This window comes from Artemia sp. Qi Xiang Cuo, chromosome 6 (assembly GCF_049724085.1).
Source record: "Artemia sp. Qi Xiang Cuo chromosome 6, ASM4972408v1, whole genome shotgun sequence".
Lineage (NCBI taxonomy): Eukaryota > Metazoa > Arthropoda > Branchiopoda > Anostraca > Artemiidae > Artemia > Artemia sp. Qi Xiang Cuo.
In genome coordinates this window covers 70627699-70643604 of record NC_142799.1, presented here as the reverse complement: position 1 = coordinate 70643604, position 15906 = coordinate 70627699, and the positions used below count along the sequence as shown (strand labels likewise).

The window sequence follows — 15906 nt, the reverse complement described above, 5'->3', positions numbered from 1 at the left end:
GGCGAAAACTATATTTTCAGTCCTTAAATAGTCTGGGACCCACCCGAAGGAATGTGCTCTATTTCAGTTTGTGAGTGGTCAGTGAAATGACCAAGATTTTTCTGTACCAAAGGACAGAGCATGACCTGCTGATCCCGGGAAGGTCCGCTATACCGGTGTGAGACGCAGGCATCAGCAGCTAGAGCAGTTCAAAGTTGCCTTTTCGCTTCTTTTTTTCTCGGCTAGCAACGCCATCCTGAGAGTACAAGATACATGCCCTAAATAGGAAACGCTATTGTCGAGGGAAAGTATCTGGATAGAATGATCCCACAAAAGCCAACAAGCTAATTTCATTATCTCATACATCCAGCATATATCAGTATTTGCCAGCGTGTTTCAGGCTTCATCAGTGATTTATCATGTGTAGTGTATCTAGAAAGCGTAGCCTAGTATTAGTAGGCTATAGTATAGTAGTAAGCTATAGTATAGTAGTCTAGTATTTCAGGGGTTGACAACCTTTTGCATCAGCTTCCTGTTCAGTTCCGAGCACAGTTTATAGAATTAGCTGTATGATCATTCCCTATCTCACCCATTATAAAATTAGTGACTTACAAATAAAGTAAACATACTACTTGATGCCCTTTTTATGCTCTTAACCAATATAATAATCGTTTTTGTCAAAATGAATTTCCTCCCCCCCTCCCTAGGTTATATATAGGGTAAGACACCCAGCGTTCGGCCACCTGCCTATTCTCGGACAGAATCTTTTATACTATTTTAATAGCTAATTTACAATGATACGTTTGTATGTCCGAGTTTAGGCAGAATTGTCACTTGTTAGTAAATTCAAAAATAGGAGGCGCTGTACAAGTGAAACTATTTGAATTAGTAACTTACTTGTTCAGAAATTCTTCAGAAATTTTTTGATACAAAAATTAAGTTTCTAGGTGGTATAATACAGTAATTAGAGTAGTTTAAGTGTCAAAAAGTTTTCAAAGTGATTAAAGTGTCCAACTACTGGGTGTCTTACCCTACCAATTCAGGGTGTATATTTGCACATTAGAGGGAGGGGGGTAAGTTTTAAACCTACCTCTCATTTGTATCAGAAATAAACTTTAACCCCACTGCCCTAATGTGCAAATATATACCCTGAATTGGTATTAATAGGGGTGGGGGCAAAATTCATTTCTGATAAAGAGGGGTAGAATATAGAAAATAGAGGGGTATTGTCTGGGTGACAACTATCATGATGAGAAAGTATAAATTCAGGAATCTAAGTTTCAGTTGCATTGACATGCTTCAGGATTTAGTTGTAATAGCACTATTTCTTACATTTAGAAACAGTAGGCTAACAGAGGGGGAATAATTGATAATTTTTTTTTTAACCTTGTTTCCATCAGGTGCATAGCTCTAGTATTTGATAAAATTCTACTTAAGCTACTTTTGGCTATCTTGGATAGGGGATAAGTTAGGAAAATGAAACTTTCAGGGATGAGTCTACAGGCTAAAGTATGTCCTGGGAAGGTATTCTGAAGTACCCACCTCCACTCCTCCCTCTAGAGGGTCCTGGCCTTTGATTTTGAGTGAACCCTTGCAAAATAGATCTTCTGCTTGAATGAATTAAAACAACAAAATTTTCAGCTTCACAACTTATCTCAATCCCAAGTATTAAGGTTTTAAAGATATGCAAATACATTTCATATATTAAAAAAAAAACACATTAATATGGCTCAAAATTCTGCTCAAATAACAGGAATTATATTTTCAAAACTAAAGCCAGAAAAAAAGAAACCAGTAACTGAAAATTAAGGTAAAGAGTTGTTTTGTCAAATTTCAATAGGTTCTACCTGTCATGTAGACAAATTTCAGGACCCTTTAGTGGGAGAAAGAGTGGAGGTAGGTACTTCAAAATACCATCCCAGGATACCTTAGCCTGTAGATCCATCTGTCTTTTTGGTAAAATTCTACTTTAGCTACTTTTGGCTATCTCGGATAGGGGTTAGGTTAGGAAAATGAAACTTTCAGGGATGGGTCTACAGGCTCAAATGTGCTCTGGGAAGGTATTCTGAAGTACCTACCTCCACTCCTCCCTCTAGAGGGCCCTGACCTTTGATGACGTTTAAATATCTGTTTGTTATGAAAGTGAAACCTAACGTAAGTCTATTGGATCAACCTATTTTGCGCCCCCCCCCCCCCTAAAAAAACCTGGATCCGCCCCTGAAACCATCACACCTATTCCACCAGTTATTAGAAGAAAAAAAAATCCTTATTTTCACAAATTTTATTTTATCCTTATTTTCACAAACTAGCAACGCCATCCTGAGAGTACAGGATACATGCCCTAAATAGGAAACGCTATTGTCGAGGGAAAGTATCTGGATAGAATGATCCCACAAAAGCCAACAAGCTAGTTTCATTATCTCATACATCCAGCATTTATCAGTATTTGCCAGCGTGAATCTTGGCGAGTTCGAAGACAAAAAGTCAGCTCCTTGAGGTTCTCTTTGAGATTTGTGAAGGGTCTGTGGATCTCGTCAAGCAAGGTGTGACACTGTATCTCTCAGGAGGCTTTTCAGATCGGATGAAAGTTGCGAAATTGCCAGCAAATGTGAGTGCAGAAGATTACGAAGAGCGTCTCAGCTCAAACCATGAAGAAGCGGACACAAGGATAATTTTACATGTCCTTGATGCTCTAGGGAGAAACTTCAAGGAGATTGCTGTGCTAGCAAATGACACTGACATAGTTGTTGGACTTCTGTATCACTGCTGTCAGCTATTTGAAAAGAAGGAGCTGGTTGATTGTGCCATATATGTGAATTTTCAGAAGTATTCTGTGCCAATTCACCAGCTTTGTGAAGTCCTGCCGAACAGTTTGCTCAGTTGCCTGCCAGTGGTCCACTGTGTGACTGGGTGTGATACCGTCAGCTATTTTTATGGCAAGGGCAAAAAGTTAGCTATGAAAGCAGTTGAAAGCTGGAACCTCTATGAGGATACCCGGAACGTGATTGTGAGGCTAAGGTGCAACGATGCCCATGCTGTCTTGGAAGAATTTACATCTGCCTGCCGAAAGGTAGTCGTAGCAATGTACGGCAAAGACCCTGGTGACTTCAGGTCTTTGAACGATTTGCGCATTCACCTGTACCCAAGAAAACAGGAACTGAAATACTTGCCTCCGACGGATGACGCTTTTTCTTTTCACGCTATGCGTTCTTTGCTACAGGTCAAATTCCTGTTGGAAGCGAACTTGCCAAGGCCTTCGCCAGTTGACCCTACTTGATTCGGCTGGACTTTTTCGAAAGGCAAAATCTGTCCAGTTCCAATGGGGGGAGATCCTTTCCCACAAGGTACCAGTCCTGAATACTGCCTTTGTAGAACTTGCTCTAGAGCCTGCCCGTGTGTTGACAAGAACAGAGGCTGTGATTTGTTGTGTCAGTGTGCAGGAAAATATAACGAATCGGCAGATGAGTCCTCAGAAGACAAGTTTTGAAATTTGGACAATTTGTTCTTATATGTAATAGCCATTTGTTCTTTTAGTTGTTTCATTTTGAGTTAAAAGTTTCTTAGCTGTTCAGTTTCTCCTCTTCTCTGCTGCGAGGTGAATTTGCAACGTTTCCTGTATTAGGTTTCTAGAATCTATGCATTTCTGGCTTTACTTTGACACTTACACATTTTATTTGTAGCTAAAAGCTGAAGAAACCTAAAACTTTGATCTTACAACGACACGCCAACATTTCTCAACAATATAGCGGTCATTTCCGTAATCAGCATGGTCAGTTACGTTGGGTCCAACCTCCGTTTTGCGGTCATCTCGCTGACCATACCTGTGTCAGTTTTCAGAGGCTGGGTCCTGGACTAAAAAAGATTTAAATGTCCTAACTGAATTATTTGAAAATTGTTCTTTCATTTGTAAGCCCCATGCTTAAGTACGCCTTTCTTGTTCGGCATCCTCAGGAGATACCTGCAGGAGATAACTAATCAGCGCCTTCTTTACGTTCAAGAATTAATTTAAATCAAAATACAGTCTGCACAAAATAGGCCTAGGTTAGCTTTTAAAAGCTCAGAAAATCAAGTACACTAGCTGATTGTAGTAAGCTGGTAGGCCTACTTGGGATCTTTACCGTCTACTAAATTTTCAAATACCAGAAAATACATGTTTACATCAGTTTAGTTTGGCTATTAAAGGGATGCTAGAAGGCGCTGGTAAAGTCTCTTTTCGACACAAGCAGCGGATTCCACTTTTAGAGCTTTTTCATTCTCTTTGGTAATTTGGGTAGTTTATTTGGTAATTTTTAAGTAATTCATAATATCTTTGAGTAGTTAAGCATGGTTCTTATAATGGCCGTTAGATACCGAGATTAAGCCCTTTGATTACCAAAATATAAAGGTTAATAAATTGAAGCTATATTGTAAACAACTATATCACTCTAATAACTATTTGACACAGCAACGAAAAATTGAAGTAACGTACAGATTGAATACTTGGAAAAAGAGAAGAAAAAAAAATACTTGATGGTGTCATTAATCTTTTCTTCCGAGTCTTTAATCCTTTTTTTCAAAATTTCAAATCGTTCTATGGCTTTTTCAAAAGTTCTTTCAACGATCAATATATCAAGTTTATCAAACTCGGCTAGAATATCTTCTTCAAGAGCCACTACAGCGTTATCAGTATGTTTGATTTCCTCTTCGTCAAAAAGAACTAAAAAAAACAGTGATTGTCAAAATTTGATAAGAATCGAAAAAATGCTATCAATCTGGGTTCATCTGAGATATATACAATTATGAAGGCTAAAAACAAAATTATGTAAAAGGCAACGAATAGGAGGAAAGAAGAATATAAAACAAAATTGATATGAAAGGAACCAGCATTCTGATATTACTACAAAATGAAATGAAAAAGCACACGAGTAAAATACAACTTAAAACAAAGGAAAGTTAACTCGAATAGAATAGCTAAATAAGAAAAAGAAACAGGTGATATGCTTATAATGATGACAACCAACATATCAATCCATTTGGATTCGGTCAGATAAGCTTCATCGGTGCTGATTCTGACATGATTTGGCTAAAGGGCTCTCCATAGTACCTTTTCAAGCTATATAGAATGATGCAATAAATAAAATCGCTTTAACTTCATTACATAAAATGTTAGCAATTCAATTTCTCAAAACTGTGTTTATATCTAAAACTTTTAAATGACTTGGGTCGTTGTGTCTCTTTTATAGAAAATTCTTCACTTTTTTAATTAAGAATTTATATCAATGAAGTTGTAAAAAGACCCGAGATTCTCATAAATAATTTCTAAGACCACACTGGCTAATCATGATTCTCTTTTTTTACTATTGTTTCGTTTTACCCGAGATTCTCTTTTGTACATTACTCAAATTCAAAACGCAAAGGAAATTTACCAAATTTAGCTTTTTTCCTTTTGAGTTTTTTATGCAGAAAACTTAATTGTAGCTCCAAGCTTGACACGGTATGACCGTGACAAGCAATCGTAGGACACTATGAAAATGCCATGATGAATCGGACATTCGACCTTGAATCTTGCTGGCTCCAATTTCCTTCTAAGTAGTCTATAAATACCCTGCAGGACCTTCTAAAGTACTAACTCTCCATGGGTGTACGTAGCTTCTTCTCTAGGGGGGGGGGGGGCAGCCGATTTTTTTATGAAGGGCGGGGGGCTGAAGTTATATTGGAAGTTTACAAAAACTTACATTGCCAGCAAGTTCTATAATACCTATGAAATCTTTATTAATAAGTAATCACAAAATCATAAATCATCAATAAGATTAGTATTAATCAATCTTCTTGTATTAGAACTAAATCTTTCCAAGACATTATGGATAATTACCTCTTGTTTGACTTTTATTATGTCATTCCAGCAGTTCATTTCCAGCTTTTTCAGCCATCTACCTTTTATCAACTGCTTTTTAGCCATCTACCTTTTTTTAACTGTTTTTTCAACCATCTTCTTTTTCAGCCATACCTAGTGTAAATTTGAAGTTCTAGAGGGGGGGGGGGCAGCGGCCCCCCCTTCCGTAAGCCCATGTAACCCTCTCAGCTTTTATGGTATTCTATCTATTATACTAGCCTAGTGTTGGCAGTTGACAAAGTAGGCTGACGAGTGAAATTTGTTTAGGGGCCCAAAAATTACAATCCTAGGAGGAATCCTTAGAGAGAAGAATATGGGAACAAATACCAATGGAAAACTAAAGCATCCAAATATATCTATAAATAGCATATATCTTATTTCAAGCAATCTCCAAGCATCTTTTCTTTATTAACAGCAAGATATAACAGCAAGGTATAAATTTATGGAAAAATTTTAATTATGATATGAAGAAGTACAAAATTGAAATTTAAAGTAAAGATGTAAGTAAAAAATGTGATTTTAAAGTAAAATTGAAAGAAAATCTTTTAAGTGAGTATGAATTCTATTTTTCTTTGTTTTGGAGGAAATTTGCTTTGATTTAAATTAAGTTATAATTGTATGTTGGTGTGTGACCCCACAGCATGGATATGGTATGTAGTTGTTGCCCCTGTAGTATTATTATTATTTTTTTTCTCTCTTTTTTTTCTTTCTTTCTTATTATACTGAACTTAAAAGATGTTATATGTATGTGTTTTTTTCCTGATTCACCCCACGTCAACCTTTTGGTTTTGGGTGAATCATATTGATTTTTGTTCGTAAATTTTTGTTAATGTGAAATAAATATATCAATACATATCAATATATCAAGAACAACCCCATATATCTAATTTAAGATACAATGCAAGGGAACCAGCATTGTTGAGCTTAAAAATACTCTATTTTCAGACTACCCCCCCCCCCCCGCCAAAAAAAAAGCGTACAATTCTACAGATACTATACAATACTATGTTGAGTAATCTCTGTGTGTCCTTTCTGTTTGATGAGAATACACTTTCCGCGATTGTACCAGGATCCATTTGCTTTGAAGTTGTATATATCCACTGAATTCAGCGGCGTCATTTCATTCCGAACTAAGGGGGAGGAGGCCTAAAGTGGCTGGCTCACAGTTGTTTGAAAGCAGTATTTCTTCACAGCGGCTAGCACGGGCATCTCCCAAAATCGACTAACAGTAGTAAGAAACAATTTAAAAGTGTTTAACAAATACAGAGAGAACTTAGACGATGTCTCATTTTTAAAAAATATTAACCATAGCATCGAAATCCAACAACTTCACAAGGACCTTTTCACTAAATATCAACACTAGAGATCATTGGGCCTTTGGTCACCCATTGTTTTAAATACATTTTAATCAGGCTTAAGGGCCAGACCCACGTATCTTTTTCCGGGCACCGATTTCAGCAGATCAGAGGGCAAACGACAGCAATGCAAAAACAATGCCCTTTGCGTTATATTTTCAATAATAAACAGTATGGACCCCATTAGTCACCTGTAGGTTATCAATAGTTGCGTGACTGAACTCAATTTATTATTTAATTCTTTTATTAATATTATTAAGTTCTTTTATCACTAAAATTTTAATTCTTTTATATTTTCATTTTATTAAAAAATTTATTTAAATATTAAATAATAAAATATTAAATTATTTCATTATTAAATTATGAAGTTCTTCTATTATTAAATATTTAATTATTATCACTATTACTTAGTTCTTTTGATTTTGCTGCCAAAGAGAAACGATTGAGGATTCCTTTTTTTTATGACAACGATGAAAATCAGTGCCGGTATTGTAAATCGGCACCGAAAACTAGAAAAATTTTCAAGCTCAAAGCGGCGCCGTCTTTTTTGCAAATCGACGCCGAAAAAAGCTCAGTGTGTTTATTTACATTGCCTTTACACAACTGTAAAGTTCAAAGAGATCTTTTGGCTAATCGGCTAAAGAGTCGATTTAAAGAGATCGGCTAAAGAGTGTCAATATAAGCTTATTTTTAATGCGCTGCTACATTAACTAGTCGGCTAGTATCGAAAAAATGCGGCAAATCAACATCTAACGCAGAGATTTACTCAAACAGTGGAAGAGCTTTCATGAAGCGGCTTTCAAACTCGGAACACAACCTGTCTATCACAAGAAAATAATCCCTTCCGAAAGCAACTTTAGCTGATTCTTCACTCCAGCAAGATCGCTTTTTCCCGAAGTCGGCATGGTTACAAAATCACGTAAGAAGGAAGCTACTTGCTATGCACGCTTTGGCCTTCTAGATAAAGAATTAGAATTCTGAAAATTTTACAAAGGGCCTTCATTAAGGCCGCACTCATGAGAAAATTCTTTTGTTTTATGAGAGATTTCCTCAAAAGCTCCGTCAGTTCACATGTTTATAATTTTATCTTTCGTAACTGCAATAAGACCAGTAGCTCTAGAGAAAACTAGGTCTACCACCTCAATCTGCTCAGACAGAGAGCTAATTCCGCTAGATGGAGTGTAAATACAAATTCAACTGTCTGAAGTCAGGTTGTAAGTCCGTGGGCCTAAGCTACCGATTTCCCGTCACTAGTTGGTTTGGTAATTGAAAAAACTGCCAAAATACAGTCGTATCTATTCAGTACTTTGTTCATCAATCTATACCAGTATGCCCATCGTATTGCAATCTACGATAAAACAGTACAGCTGTTGAAGAATGGAGAAAAAATATTCCATTCGTCTCAAATTCTGAATGCCGTCACCCGACACAACCTTGAGTCTATGAGCATAGCAGTGAAATTAAATTGCATGCGGTGCAATTGCTTTAACACGGGCTGGTACACCTGAAAAGCGGCCGCTCATGACATTGGCTTGATATTTTCACAGACAAATTTAAAAAACGACAACTTTGCACCCCAACCTTTCTGGAAGTTGAACAGTAGATTTGCCCCACCCCATCCTAAATTTTATTCAACTGACACCAATTTATAGGTCAGGTTGTTTTTGTATAGCTCTCTATTTCTTATGTTTTTTTCGGGTTTTTCTCTCCTTTTTAAGTTGGTTCAAGATAAGTCCCCCCCCCCCCCAGCCGTTGATAAAGCCGCTTTTTTAAAATCTTGTCCGTTTTTCATATTCTCATTTTGTTATAATCTTTAGTGTGTGAGATTAGGTACCGTCCTTCAAGATTTTTGTCGATTCTTTGAATTGTCCTTTTATTAAGCATACTTTTCTTATCTTTCCTGAAATCATAAAAAAAATAATTGGTCTGAAATTCTCCCTTTGATTTGCTATAAACTCAAGAAGCTAAATTTCAAAACAATTCAAGAAACAAAATTCACGAAATAACTATTTTGAAATAAAATCAAATTTGAAATTTAACCTGCTTACTGGAAGCAAAGAAGAAAAATTGCAAGGAACTTGCAAAATCCCATGCAGCCTGGCGTCTATTAACAATAATACGTTTATGGCTACTAGGAACGCAAAAAGTCCGTCGTTGTAGAAAATGGCGTTTTATTTGCAAACTCCGGAAACAGAGAAGACCCGAGGAACACACGACTGACAACAGATTCAAAAATAGCGTCAAAGAAATATAGAGTACACGACACGTATACATAAAGGGGATCACTACTCCAGAACCACGTAAGCGATATGTATAATTTTATTACAAATCTTGGGTCGATTACTTTATTGTAATGAAAGTCGGTCACTGTGGCTGATACAAAGGCAATAAAAATTGTGTCGTCATGTATAAAATAGGACTACTAAATAAATATGTTTGGAATGAAGCTCAGAATAGAATGTCAAGTACAGCTCCAATGAAAACAGATTTTTTCAATTAAGAACAATTGTTTGCATAACTTTTTTTTTTAACACTTCAAATCAAATCAATAGAAATTATGACAGCTGAATTGGTGTTCCTCCTAAAATCAGGGGGCCTATAGCCCAACCAGCCCCCCCCCCCCCAAATGAAACCACTGACTGAATTAACCGTGAGTCACTAAATTTTTTCAGATTGAATTAAAATTTTGTCAAAATAATAGAAAATTCATTGCATATATATAATTCAGGGTAGCATATATACTTGCACATTAGGGGGGGGGGGATAAAGTTTATTTCCGACGCAAATAAAGGTCACATTTGGATTCAGGACGGAATACTGATTCTAAGGAAAGCCTATTTCCAATATATCTCATTAGAAAGTTAATCAGGAAATTTACCAGAAGGTGGAAAAGCGCTACTTTTTGGCTACTTTCTGGATGTGGCAAAAGTACCTCAAATTGTATGTTTTATTATTACCTTTTGGGAATAATACTTGTAGTTTTGATCCGTTTCATATTGGATTTTATGCATTGATAGTTTTCTCGCTCTTTTCTCCTTGTATTTATTCCAATTTTGTTAGTTTTCATCCTCATCAAAAACGCCGCCTTTTATGTAGTGGATATATTTACGTTTGTACTCTCTTATCTTGTCTTATTAGTGGTCTTGGAATTGCATTTTGCTGATTTCTTTCCTTGTCTTTATCATTGACCAACAAAAAAACTACAAAATCAATTTTGAGACACATATTAAAAATCAACTGACAACACAAATTCAGTAACGCTGAAAACCGTCATAAAATTGTCCGGTCGCTAAATTTTAGAGGTAAAAAAGGTAAAGGTAAAGGAAACGGCCCTAGACTTTTTAAAGTTCGAACCAGCGGTGCTGATCTCTCTCTCAAAGCCATTCAGCCAGAATGTGCAATCGGGGGATGGGGGCCAGCCATCCTGTGCTTTCGTGCACCCTTCCTGTCTACTTTCCCCAGATTTCTCCATGTACACGTTTAGAGCTGGGTCGACTCTGGCTGAACTTACAAAGTCACACCACTCCCCCCCCCCCACGTCCCAAAACAAATAACACGCGACACCAGGAATCGAACCCTCGCCTTTCGGACAAAGGATTCCAAATACAGCGCCCCATCCACTTGGCTAGGTGATGGTCCGCTCACTTCTAAGGTGGTGAAGAAGAAAAGATAGAATTATTTTAGACACGTCTTTTGGATGGATGACAGAAAGAGTCAATAATCCAGCACTAAGCACAGCAAGGGAAATAATGTGGATATCGACAGAGAGGAAGACCAAAAACACCCTGAGACACATATACGACCGTAGATGTGCACATACGTCACTACATCCCCAGTGGGAAGATATCCTCGCCGCAGCAACCATGCAAGACATCTACAGGGGCTGCATTGATGCCCAATGTACCATAGATAGCCCAGAAGAATTTAAGTTCTAAGAAAGCAATCACTGGCCTTAAATGTTTTTTATCTCTGGTTAGATTGTTTTGTTCTTCTTATTTATATTTATATTTGAAAAACTACCTTTATCCAGCTTTGAGTGAACTTCAATCTTTGCAGTTACAGGAACTGGTAGCATACTAGGCTTTTGCATGGGTTTCAGTCTCATCTGCTTTGCTTCTTCGAATGCTTTCATCACTTTAACCTATAAAATCAAAAGAGCTAACTACTACCATAAACTTTTTAACTATAGCCCTCCTCCAATCACACAACCCTGGCACTTGATCCCGTTTGTCCTTAGGGATAATTCAAAAGCCAACGTAGGTCACTGAAATTTCATCAACAGATTTAATCCCCAAAGGTAGAAACTAGATCGCCTGTGGTAACTATAAAGGCGTACTTATACGATACGAAATTTACAGGAAATTGGAAGAAACTGAAAACAGATAAAACTGAAAACTGAACAATTACTCTACGGATAGATTGCTCTAGTTGCTCGAATTTTAGAATCCAAGGTACAGCATGAGGAGCTTGAAATTAAGGGTCTGATTTTCTGATTTTTTAAACTGTTTAGTTTTACTTAAACTTCTTAAACTTTTTAAACTTTTTAAACTTTTACTTAAACTTCTGCTCGGCGTCGCAGACCACCGAACGGGAGGATCCCTTCCTAGAGGGACAACTGTGAAGTGCAGACGATCCAGCTGCATGGACAATGGCCTCTGCTAAGGGTAGAGAGTAGTGGCTTGCCGCTACCCCGACAAATTAGCCATGAAACTCCTTCTCTTAAATATAAATGATGAAAATGGCGAATAAGAAAGTAAGAACTCGTGCTACCGCGTCCGGGGTAACCGACGGTATGAGACCAAGAATCGCAAATTGCGAGAATGACATTGTTGATAATGATAATAATGAAAATGATTTTGTTACCACGTACGGGGCAGCCGACGATCATTTATCCGATTTGACGACTCTCCAGTCGGAGAAGACTTCGTTTATCCTAACCCGAAAAACATATCTCTTACTAGAAACGCTAAACGTACGCACATTAGCCAAACCAGGAAAAAGGAAACTAGTCCAAAACGAGATGAACCGTTAACGCTGGGACATCGTTGGACTATCTGAGACTCACCTTCCCTCCGCAGGAATAGAAAGAATAAACGACATCATGCTCATCACGTCTGGAAGAAGTGATGGGGTTCACCACCAAGGTGTCGGTTTCCTACTCTCCAAGCGAGCCAAACAGTCTCTTCTTGCTGTCTATCCTGTCTCTGAACGTATTATCACCATTCGTCTGAAAGGATCCATTGCCAACATGACCATAATCCAAGTTTACGCCCCAGACTCGTCCCGGAGTGACCAAGAAGCCGAAGAATTTTACAGCCAACTCCAACACACCGTTGACACTGCTCCCAAGAAAGATAGATATTCTGTTCGTGATTGGGGACTTCAACGCCATTGTCGGACACTCAAATGATGGACTCGAAGACGTCATGCGCAAGTTCGGGCATGGGCGGTACAACCACAGGGGTGAAATGCTCAGCGACTTTTGTCGGGATAACGGAATTATTATAACAAGAACCATGTCCCGTCATTGAGAACAAAGGAGAATTACTTATAGATCCCCTGGCGGCCGCACTGCATATATGATTGGTTCCATGATTGTCTGCAAGTGATGGATATCCTCAGTACCGAGCACAGTCTCCATAGCCGGTGGCAACTTCGACTCGGACCACGTTTTAGTCATGTCTGAGCTCCGTTTGCGCATTCGGAAGCCCCAACAGCCTAAGAAAAGCTTACCATCGTGTCGACCTGCTGAAAAACATAGAAACAAGGAACAGGTATAGAACAGCACTCTCAAACAAGTTGTCGAGAATCCAACCCATGGAAGCTCCAACAGCAGAAGAAATTGACCGATTGATTGACAAAAGCGCATCCATCATTAGAGAAACTGCTAGTGAAATCCTGCGAATTCAGACCCACTCGGATAAGTGATTGATCACCCCCGAAATTACTGATCAATGTGTGCAGAAACGCGCCCATCCTAACAAGTTAGATCAACGAAGCACGGACAAGTACAAGAAACTGACGTGCCAAGTAGATAAAAAAATCCCACAAGCTCTAAGACATAACGTAAATGACAAATTTCGTGAGTGTGAAGAAGCCTTTCAAAAAGGTAATGGCCACTTCAAGTACAAGAAAGTCCGTGAACTGTCAAAAAAGAAGTCCTCAGCCGCTCCTATACTGTTAGATAAACATGGGCTCCCAATCACGGACACCGAGGGAAGACGAGAACGATGGAAGGATCACTTCAGCGAAAAACTGAACCTCACAATAACGCCCGACCCGAACATCTTACTATCTTTCCCACTACCGCAGTACCCAGTAGACCCAAGCCCTCCTTCACTAATAGATGAAGTACTCTCAGCAAAATCTCTAAAAATTAATAATGCCCCAGGCCCGGATGGTATTCAGTAGTAACTATTAAAAGCAGGCCCATAAGAACTGGTCGATATCTATCACAAAGTCATAACAAGTGTCTGAGAAACGGGCCACTTCCCCAGATCTTGGGCGAAAGCCACCATCGTCCCCCTTTCTAAAAAGGGAGAAAAGGGCGACTGTAACAACTACAGACCAATAATTTTAACTAGCCAACCGGCGAAGATTCTTACAAAAATACTGCTTGAGCGTCTGAAATCTCTGACAAACCAAATCTTAGAGGAATACCAAGCAGGCTTTCGAAAAGACTGCTTTATCCTAGACCAGAGTTTCTCCACTTAGCAAATGATGGGGAAGTGTGTCAAGTTTGAGAGAGAACTATTACTAGTCTTCCTCGATTTCAAGCAGGCTTTCGACTTGATATAGCGAGATGGATTATGGCACATCATGCTAGACTATGGAGCCGCTGAAAACAAAGTAACCCTGATAAGAGACATATATTCACATTTCGTCAGCCAAGTCCTGACGCCCGAGGGATTGACAGAGGAGTTTCTGACATCAGCGGGCGTTCTTCAAGGTTGCCACTTGTCACCCCACCTCCTTTAACCTATTCCTCAACACAGCGTTATCATTTGTTGAAACTGTTGACGGTGCAGATTGGAGGGAAGCTTATCGATAAACTGGCATACGCAGATGACATCGAGGAACTTAACAGTGAAGTGTATCTACTCTAAGATGACCCAAACGAACTAGTGTCAGCAACCGAGGTCTCTAGGATGATCGTTAATACATCCAAAACTAGGGTTATGTAGATGTCTAGAGACTCTGCTTAAAGAAACGTGTAACTAATAATAAAAGGAGAGTCAGTAGAAAATATTGACTCCTGTGTATACCTGGGGAGCGTTCTAACTTCTGATAATAACTTCTCAAATTAGATCAAATGAAAACTCGGGCTGGAATGCACCAGCTTCAGGAACCTTTTGTCAATCTGTAAAAACAAGACTCTGCTAACTTCTTTGAAGTCGTGACTCTTCAATTCTCTCAATATCTCAATCGCCTTATACTCAAGTGAAACTTGGTCAATAAAGGCTGATGATGAGCGAAGAATCCCCGCCTTTGCAACTAATTGCCATAGACGCATTGCGTGGATTACCTACATTGACCGAGTCTCAAATGAAGACCTCTGAAAATTACTCTGCTGCCCCCGAATCATCATAGACCGGATCAGAAGCCAACAACTCCGCTGGCTTAGCCATATCCAGCGAGTCCCAACCAACCAGCTACCAAAAATCACATTCGAAGGACGGGTTCACGGCACGCGCCCTAGAGGCCGACCTCGTAAGAGATGGATTGATAATTTTTCGGCCCATAACCTCCCCCAGCTACTTCGTCTAGCGCCAGATAGATCGAACTACCGTCGCCACATTCATCTTTTGCTCAGAAGAGAAGAAGCCCCAACACAGCCACAAAGGCCGGACGGGACTTAAGTCAAGTCAAGTCATCTTCGATAGCATGTTATCAATTTTGATCGGAAACAAAACTTCAGAGCTTGTTTTTGCTAGCTTACATTTTCTTTTTCTGTGTCCACTAAATAAATGTTTCACATTAAAATATGACCTCATAATATTTTAACTTGAAACGATCACATAACGCAGTACAATGCAGATCCGTTATCGGATGTCGATTAGTCATGGCGGTTAATCCAAAGAGGGCCTAATTGCACATAGGGGGGGATAAGGCTTAAGTTTTTCCCCCAAGCATGGTCTAAGAGCCTTGGGAAAATTTCTATGAAATATGAACAGAACTTTAAAAAATGAGAGAGAGAAAAACGGGTTCAATTTAAATAAAGCAGTGGAATAAAACAAAATATACAAAAAATTAAAATATTTAAAGGACAAATCCGAACATTTCGACTCAATGTCTAGGAGCCTTTTTCAACGGAAAAAAAAAACTTAAGGAAAAAGAAACAATGTTTTAAAATAAAATCATCTAAGGAAAATGACAACTAACACACAAGAGAAAAAAAAATAACAAAAAAAACAACAAATAAATACAACTCACATTTTAAACACAACTCCAAATACTGTAATTGTCTGACTAATCATCCACAAGACAAACGAATGTCTCTATTACACACGAATAATTATCCTCTTTAAAGTCTATTACAAATGAAGACTATATTTATTTGAAAAAAAAAATCCCCAAAAATCCAGGTCACCACCCCTGATTAAATTTACCAGATTAAAAACATTTGAACTATACATGGTAACAGGTCAAAGAAACTCATGCATTATAAATTAAGTGGATTTCTTATTTGCTAACTTAGCT

General features: G+C 38.3%; 1 protein-coding gene across 1 annotated transcript in view; it reads right to left on the bottom strand.

Moving 5' to 3' along the window:
- Positions 1-15906, bottom strand: part of Exo84 (exocyst complex component Exo84) — a 72855-nt gene that overhangs the window by 32451 nt on the left and 24498 nt on the right. Inside the window, exons 5-6 of the mRNA XM_089090335.1 lie at positions 11227-11347; positions 4486-4675 (exon numbers count right to left, since the gene is read on the bottom strand). Of these exons, the coding sequence (XP_088946461.1) occupies positions 4486-4675; positions 11227-11347 (311 nt within the window). The remainder of the gene's footprint in view (positions 1-4485; positions 4676-11226; positions 11348-15906) is intronic.